The sequence below is a fragment of the Hippichthys cyanospilos genome, chromosome 14 (genome assembly GCF_059441005.1).
Source record: "Hippichthys cyanospilos isolate Australia breed blue-spotted pipefish chromosome 14, RoL_Hcya_1.0, whole genome shotgun sequence".
NCBI lineage: Eukaryota > Metazoa > Chordata > Actinopteri > Syngnathiformes > Syngnathidae > Hippichthys > Hippichthys cyanospilos.
The window spans coordinates 18890899-18900000 of NC_142382.1; the positions used below are offsets into that span (position 1 = coordinate 18890899).

General features: G+C 39.4%; 1 protein-coding gene across 3 annotated transcripts in view; it reads right to left on the minus strand.

The window, feature by feature from the left end:
• Positions 1 to 318: 318 nt before the first annotated feature.
• dglucy (D-glutamate cyclase) overlaps positions 319 to 9102 on the minus strand; it is a 16903-nt gene continuing 8119 nt past the window's right edge. For 2 of the 3 annotated variants that reach the window (XM_088433362.1, XM_088433361.1), the window contains exons 6-12: positions 8619 to 8718; positions 7986 to 8134; positions 6123 to 6317; positions 4344 to 4463; positions 840 to 997; positions 616 to 769; positions 319 to 477 (exon numbers count right to left, since the gene is read on the minus strand). In XM_088433362.1, coding sequence (XP_088289488.1) covers positions 476 to 477; positions 616 to 769; positions 840 to 997; positions 4344 to 4463; positions 6123 to 6317; positions 7986 to 8134; positions 8619 to 8718 — 878 coding nt within the window. In that variant the 3' untranslated portion in view covers positions 319 to 475. The remainder of the gene's footprint in view (positions 478 to 615; positions 770 to 839; positions 998 to 4343; positions 4464 to 6122; positions 6318 to 7985; positions 8135 to 8618; positions 8719 to 9102) is intronic. The other variant, XM_088433363.1, reaches the window with a different exon arrangement.

Below are 9102 nucleotides of genomic sequence, written 5' to 3' on the forward strand. Positions count from 1 at the left end.
TCCTTATTCAGTGTTCGTTGTTCTCTGTGTCGCCTGTATACTGTCTCTGTACTGATCATAGTATCTGCATGTTTATTGTTCTTCGTCTTATGTACCGCTACCTGCCAGGAGGTCTGCAGAAGGAAGTTAGCCCAGAGCTATAATCTGGCATATTTACATTTTTCCTTTAAAATGTTCATTATTATGCATTGTTCCTCCTTTCCAAATAAATTAAATTACATTAAATTGTATCAGATTATGCATTAAACAGGATGGTATGATACCTTGGGAAATTTCAGAACAATATTGATTTCAATTCACAAAGGATACAAGAAAATGTACAAGTGCAACTAATGCTATTTTATTTAGATTTTTGAGTAAAGAAGGCATGATTTAAACTAATTAAACACAGACATATGCAGAAGATTTTGGCACTTCAGATTTTGGGGAGGTCTTCATGCTTGAACTTCACAATTCCACTGCTGGCCTGAGTTGTCTCTAAGTGGATAGAAAATCAAAAAATCAATTGCTATGATTGACTTAATGTCAGAAAATAATAAAAACAAAAGACACAATTGTGCAAGCCAGAAGCAACACACACTAAGACAAAACCAGTGGCATGCAATCAAGTCTTACATTTAGCTGAGCCGAGAGTGACAACATTAAGTAGTCTTGTGATGATGTCTGAATGTGTGGGATGAAAGGTCAAACCATCCACCTCCATGGCCAGATGGGCAGTTTTTCCACTTCGAATGCCAAAACGCACCAGAGTTGACAAGATCGACTCCTCCTGGGGAGCAAGAACACATATATATTTTGTTTGACTTAGATAGATAGTCCCAAACTTGGAAAAGTTTCACCTTATCCACTGATGGCAGATTGTCAGTCCAATCTTGCAGCTCCTCAGGGCTTGGATGATCTACTCCCAGACCTTTGTTTAGATATCGCTTGTGGACGCAGCAAGTGTTGAGCAGATAGAGGCCACAGGCAACGGCGTACCCTCCCCAGTTGGAAACTCCTGAAAGAGACATGAGCCGTGTTTCCACCAACGCTCTCGACTTGGCTCTACTTTACTCTACTCGTCTTACACCAAGATGAGAGTGAAAACCACAATCATCAATCGTTGTATTAGTGTGCTTTCTCAATTCTTGTTCATAATCGCAGTTAATCGTTCATGGCATAGTCAGGATTTCAAATCATAGAGGAAGAGACTTTATAGCCATGTCACTATGGAGGAAGATGGCTATCAAAAAGACAGATGCATGTTTCACCATTCGTATGAATACGACTCTCACGAGACACCCCTTGGTTCTGAGTCTTTGACACCAAGCTACCAGGCAAAATCAGTCCATTTGCAAATCATCTGCAACACCATTAGTTTACATTCATACGTCTTTTTGACAGCAATTTTACTCCATATGTCAACGGCTGGCTTGTTTGCAACACGAATGTCCAATTTATTTGCAAATTACAGTCGGCCCCCGGTTTACGAACACCCTCTTTTACGAACATTTCTATTTACGAGTGTGGACCGCGGAGTTTTTTGTCCCCCACTTACGCACAAACCTTTCATCTTACGAACAATCCGACATGCCGGCCATTGTATTCGTTCATATATTTCCGTTTTGCTACGTCATCAAAATTAGTAGTTGATGCTTGTCACGGCACCGTTGAACGCTATTGCTCTTACAATGTCACAGTCACTGTCTCAGTCACGGTGTCAGTCACGGAGTCAGTCACGGAGATGCCGATATGCTATTGGTCGATTAAGGTCACAGTCTCGGTCTCACTCACGGAGATGCTATTGGCCGGCGTCACGTCAATCACAGAAATGCAGATATGCTATTGGCCGAACGCCTTTATCTAGCTTGATGGCACAGCTGGTCGGGACGGAAGGAAGAAGAGACAATGAGTGAAAAACGGAAGGAAGGAATGTTGTGAAGACTTTGCAAACTTTATCTGTTAGACATGGCTTCTAAAATTGCAAGTGGCGGTAAAGGAAGAAGTAAGAGGATGATGACAATAGAAACCAAGCAGGAGATAATAATAAAATACGAAGGAGGCGCATGCATAGTTAACCTTGCTTGTGAGTATGGACGGAACCGCTCGGCAATCTTCTAAGGGACGGACCTCGCTCGACAACAAAATGGAGAGGCTTCTTCTATTATGGATTAAAGAGAAGGAAATCGCTGGTGATATGTTTTAGTTTGAGAAAAGTTCTTGTTTAAGAAAATAAATAAATTCTGCGGGTTGGTCTCTGCTTACCTCCATCTCCACTCAGCTCAAGTCACGTCGCCCCAGAGGAAAATGTCATTTATCGTTTGTATATCCGTGTTAATTAATTTAACTGTACAGTAGATTATGATACTCATTTTTGATATGTGCGTATATTCGTGATGGTTTTAGCTATCATTTCACCAGGCATTGCCTGTCAATATGTACGTACAATTGATTTCGCTTTGCTACATTAACAAAATCATCCGCTCACGCATGGCACGGTAACGCTGATATGCTATTGCTTTTACAATGTCACAGTCACTGTTTCAGTCACGGTGTCAGTCACGGAGATGCCGATATGCTATTGGTCGAACGCCTTCATCTAGCTTGATGGCACAGCTGGTTGGGATGGAAGGAAGGAGAGAAAATCAGTCAAAAACGGAAGGAAGGAATGTTGTGAAGACTTTGCAAACTTTATCTGTTAGACATGGCTTATAAAATTGCTAGTGGCGGTTAAGGAAGAAGTAAGACGATGATGACAATAGAAACGAAGCTGGAGATAATAAAAAAAAAAAAAATACGAAGGAGGCGCACGCATGCCTCGTGAGTATGGCCGTAACCGCTCGGCAATCTTCTAAGGGCAAGACCTTCCGGGGTCGGACTTTGATCGACAACAAAATTGAGAAGCTTCTTCTATTATGGATTAAAGAGAAGGAAATCGCTGGTGATAAGTTCTAGTTTGAGAAAAGTTCCCGTTTAAGAAAATAAATCAATAAGTTCTGCGGGTTGGTCTCTGCTCCCCTCCGCCTCCACCCAGCTCAAGTCACGTCGCCCCAAAGGTAAATGTCATTTTTCCTTTGTATCTTTATGTTATCTCATTTAACTGTACAGTAGTGTTACTCATGTTACTCATTTTAAATATGTGTATAAAGTCGTGATGTTTTTACCTAAGGTTTTTGCACGCGTTGCACGCATTCACGAATATACATAGATATATGTATATACATGGATTGCCCGTCATACGAGCAGTTCGAGTTACGAGCGTAGCCGCTGAACGGATTAAGTTCGTAACACGGGGGCCCACTGTATTTGATGAAATTGGAATGATAGGCTTATGACCTGTAACTCCAAATGTATATATTGTTTAAAAATCATGAATATAAATTATAAATTGGCCCGTTGCAATGTTTTTTTAAGAGAACTGCTACATAACCACAAATAAATAAGTAAACGAAAAATTAAGTCTTTATTCACAATTAATTAATCTACATTTCATAATAGGATTCCACTTCAGTGTTCATGTGTGCAATTCAAAGGAAAGGGTTTTTCCAAATCAACTGCAGTGCTTCTTTCTGCTGCTGTTTCAGTCGCTGTTACAGAAGCTTCCCAAAATGACGGCATTTTCCAAAACATGGCCACCAAAGCTTCAATTGAGCATCATTAAAAATGTGCTTATGATATCCTTAAGATTGAAGCCTAATGAGATATTCAAGGCTTCTGTTTGGCATTGAGTTTGCATTCAATTCAGACATTTTTTTCCCGCTTAACACATGTGCGGCGCAAATGACATGCAGATGGACTGACTTTGCCTTTGTTGTGACGTCATCTCAATTGGCATATTCAACTCAATTCCAAAGGCTTAAATCCACGAATACAAAGGATCAGATCCCTATTTTTTTTTTGGAACCACAACACAACAGGCACAAGGAATTGTAGTAGGTTCGAGCCAGGAAGATTTCTCAGTGGAAACTGTGATTATGCCGAGTAAAGTAGATAACGTCAATAAAGACAGGGCTGAAGATCATTTTGCTACTGCAAAATATATTAAGCAAAGTGTGGATAAAAACCGACAATTACAAACATACTGTAAAATTATTAGGGCTACGTCTGTGAGAATGTCAATGAAACAGAAGCATTCTGATTTCTAAAATTTTTTGTTACACTTGTTTGTATTAGAAATTGATACATCATATTGGATGCAGTGTAGTTGTAGAAATACATCTTGTCAGGCTGTGAGCAATATGAAAAAAAAAACAAAAAACAAAACACTCCAGTCTGCTTCACAGTGCTGGATAGATGGCTAATTGTCAATGAAAATGGAATATGTTCATGGTGATTATGCAACATGAGTATGTCATAATCCAAACCTGCAGTGATAGCGTAGTCCGCAGGGATATCACACGCTATCAGATTCCCCTTTGGCATCAGACTCTTGACTTTCTCCTTCACTTTACCCATCCCCAACTCATTTCCTCCATCGCCGATACCTGCAAGGGGTAAGATCTGGTAAGCAAACAGTATAACGGTTGTAGCATAGAATTATAGTATCTTAGCATGGCCTGGCATATATTTGCTCATTTGTTTAACCCTCTCCTGCCAAATTTGCAACAATAATGTGAGAGTCCCCTAGGTATTCCACATTAATATGGATTAATGCTTTTTTTTTTTTTTTTAGAAGTTTGGAAAAAAAAAAGACAATGTGAGACTGAAAGGATTAAAGCAGTGCTACTCAGTTATATTTTGCTAAATCCCCCCTTGGAATGAGAAAACCTTTTGCGCCCCCTACTCGCCACACCAACCATAAATTATTATTGTTATTATCTATAAAACTGTATAGTTAGACCTAAACCTGCATCCTTTTTAACATTAACAAAAGGAAAAATGCAATATAAACCAACTTTCAACAAGTGTAATTACTTTTTTTACAGTATTCATACAGGTTACAGCTTAGTCTAAAACAGAAAAAAAAAGTGCACAACGTGCCTTGAAACTAACAAACAAAAAAAAGAGGAAAATGCTTATTTTATTGCAATTACACTTCACATGATGAAAACAAAGCCTGGGGTCATCAGCGCCTCACGTCCACCTAGGGGGGCCCGCCCCACTATTTGAGAAGTACTTGTTTAAAGGAAGGACATTTACTGGAGCAGGTGCACCACAGACATGTAATATCGCTCTAGTCTGCTACTCTATAGTTTTATAATCTTATCAAATCACTATGCTCATAATACAGTACTTCAATTTTTGAGCATGGATGCTAGCAAATAGAGGGAGCTAAAATACGTAAGCACAACAACAACAACAAAAAAGTGATTTTTGAGGAACATCTTGGCACAATAATTGATGATAATGTGTGATGATTTAATGATTTAAGTGTGAGATGCTAAGTAAAAAGTTCAACAACGGCTTTTAAGTCTGAGGGAGTTTGCTAAATCCTAATGAAAATGTTTTATTGTGCTTTTATTGAGTCTGTCGTTTCCTTTTGTATACTTTGTTGGTAGGGTAATCTTGCTCTGAAGGACAATAATTCCCTTGGGGGATTTGTATCCATGGCTTCTATAGTAACTGGGCGACTTTCAGCAGCCTTTAAGTTTTTTTTAACTTTCACGTGCACAAAAAAAAAGCAATCGCCATTCAGGGGATATATCTGCCTTCAAAACCAGGAATAAAAACTTCTTCCTTCCAGCTTTCGCCTATCGGTTCCCACAGCTACCAAAAAAAACTGTTCTACTTCATGCATCTCTCCATACGGGCTCTAAACATAACAGAAAGGACAAAGTTGTCTGTGCTTCTCTCTTTCTACGGTAATTTGAGCACATTACAGTACCAACATGTACCACAGCTACTGTATATACAGTATGCTGACAAATAGTCTGCTGCAGCATCCCCTTTTTACTTTCCTAGTGTATATTATACATTTCTACATAAAGTACATTTTGCAATGTAATTGTGGTAGTGCGCTTGCCAGTGTGAACTGCTGTAATCTAAATTGCCCTACATTAGTCAATTGCATAAAGTCAAGTGCGTATAATATTCTCCAGAACAGGGGTTCTCAAACGTTTTTGTCACGGATCGGAGATGGAGGACCCAAAAGCACACACAGGTAAGTGAAGGTAAGGACAGAATGTTTATTTGCTAAATGGTACTTGCGGGGGCGAAGGCAGATGAGGACGGGCAACGGTGGCGGGGCTCTCTGGGTCGGGGAAGAGGGGACTTGGCAGGCGGATGGATCAGAGAGGAGGCAGATAAGACAAGACCTCGAGCATGGGGCTTATTTCGGCAGGACGGATAATCTGGTCGGAAGTATTGCTGGAAGGCTCTGCTGGATGCATAGAGACGATCTGGCAGAATGTGAAGGAAAATACTGGGTGGTGGATCATGGCAACCGGTGCTGTTCAGGGCTGATTGGCTGGAGGGGTGAGCCAGTGAGATGTGTTGGGCAATGATTGGCAGGAGGGATGAACCGGTGTGATGTGTTGGGACATGAGAGGCTGGACCGATGCCTTTGTGACAGATCGCTTTGTGACATTTTTGGAGTTAGGGACCCCTTTTAGAAAATCAAATTTTCCAAGGACCCCCATTGCGAATATTTGTAGAAACAAAACAAACAAAATAATTTAATAATCTTATAAAGATAAGTGATCTTATTATTTAATAACAAATCCAATTCGACAAGTATATTTGTTACTTTTCAGCCATACTGGAAGCTTTAAAAATAAAAACTGCAAATTGCATACCTCCTCATAATAAACTGGGTCAATTTCCCTCAAACAAGTCGCTGCCAAATATTTAGTGTCTAACTAATCAAGCTCTCTTGATGACAACATAAATTACATGGGTCTATTTGACAAATAACAAAATTACAATTTAAAAAAAATATATTTTTATCTAGATGAATTGATTTACGTATTAAAGAGTCATGAATACATTCACGATCTAATATAAAATAAAAGTGAACACAAATATATATTTTATAATGTTATTTATATTAATAAATAACACACGTTATTTCACGGAGGCCCTGCAGTCAGGCCACGGACGCCCAGGGGTCTGCTGGCGCCACTTTAAGAACTATTGCTCTAGAAAGTATGTTCACACAGTGTTAGAATATTTGTAAATATAGTGATTAAACATTTGCTACAAAACATAAATGCTTGCAATGAAAAAATGCTTTTCTGTGAGAATGATTATAATGACTATAAATTTGCTACAAAATATAACTGCTTGCAAAAAAGAAATGCTATGTTGTGAGAATGAGTGCACTGCTTGTAGAGAAAAACTGTTATGTTATTGTTTTGTCTCAAGTAGGAGGAAGGCCGCTCAAGCCTGCCTGCTGGGGCGCTCCTGCAGCTGTGATTTTCAAAATATCTTACAGACAAAATATTCTGCAGAATGTCTTGCTTCGCATATTTTATCATACATGCATTCGTTTTTCACCCACATGCTCACACATAGAAGGACAAGTATACTACGTTCCAGCCATAGTCTTTCCCCTGATGCACTTTTGCCCCTTTTAGGGCTGGAACCTTCATGTAGTTAGGGACCTCTATATCAAATAAAAGAGAGGAGGTTCGGAGAGGGAACGCAGTACAATTGACCTTGGCCAGTTTCTCTTCGCTCTCCTCATGCATGAGCTGGAAAAAGATTGCCTTATGTTCTTATTTGTGTTCAGTTCTTACAAATGTCTAACAAATGAACCTGACACACAGACAACTCATTGTCATGTCCCAATTCCAGCGCATGATTATTTTCGCAATCATTTTCTATTTTACCCAATGTCTTGCATTCATAGCACACTATGCAATACATAATGTGAAAGTGAAATCGAATTGAATTGACGTGTCTTTTTTTGTGTGAGGTAAGCAGTGAGTAAAAACACAGCTTTTCTCGCAATCAAACCTTATTGGCAATTTTTGACTGGGCAAAAGGTAATCGTATGCCAGCTGCATGACTTTATTTCCTACTACCATTTCACAAGGCTACAAAAGACACCCAAATGTGTTGGCTACCTGTAGTGGTAATTCCTGGAATGTTCTTTGCAGCCAGAAACAGGTCATCAATTGAATCCACCAGATGTTTGACATTTATGCCCCGCATGTTGTAGTAGTTTCCATCCTCAGCTCGCCCACTGCGTTCTATTGCTACTAAATGGTCATACCTGGTAAAATATACAATAACAATCATCGCTCCCTGACAGCAAAGTTGACATTCATGTTAATGCAGCGGTCCCCAATCACCGGTCCGCGAACCAATACTGGTCCGTGGATCATCCGGTACCGGGCCGCGTGGGCTGCACCAAAAATAATGTTTTGGAAATGATTTCGTTTAACAGTTAATACGTTTATGTTTGATCTTTGTTTTTTTAGCGCCGCTTCTGGCCGCTGTTGATATTACATACATAGTGGTGATATTACAAGTGAGAACATACATAGTGAGAAGGATGATGTGGTCAGCACACCCCCGGTCCACAGTATAAATCTAAAGCGTTGACCGGTCCGTGGTGATAAAAAGGCTGGGGGCGGCTGTGTTAATGTAATTTTACTCTTGCCAAATGTCGAATGGTCTCAGAAAAGAAGAGCACAAATGGCTGATTATTTGCCATTTTGTTTATATCTTTTGGTACACATGTCAGCTTTACTGACCTTGGCTTAGTGAGGTCTCCATGGTGACATAAAAATTGAAGTGCAGAATTCAGACCACTCTCTTCGAAAACAACCAGTGGAATTGTTGATTTCAGTACACCTAAGGATGGAATTACAAAAGCCTTAATATTGTGTGAAAGGCTGCAGTCAGTGTAAATCTACATAATTGTGGAATATGTGATATATTGACGTGTATTGACGCAGATAAACTATGACTGAAGATGGGCTAAAGCATTATACAGTTAGTATTGGTTGTAGTTAGGGTTTGGATTTATGGAAGGACACTCCATTGGTTGGTTTAAGGGTTAAGGTTTGGGGGAGGACTAATTCCACAATTTTGTCGCTGACTGACTTGACATGTACAATTGTTTTCAATGGACACGTTGCCATATATCTTATTTCTAGGGGGCATTTTAAAAATCATTTTTTATTACTGGTTTCTCCAAACAAACAAATGGATAAAATTAAAAACTACAAACAAATA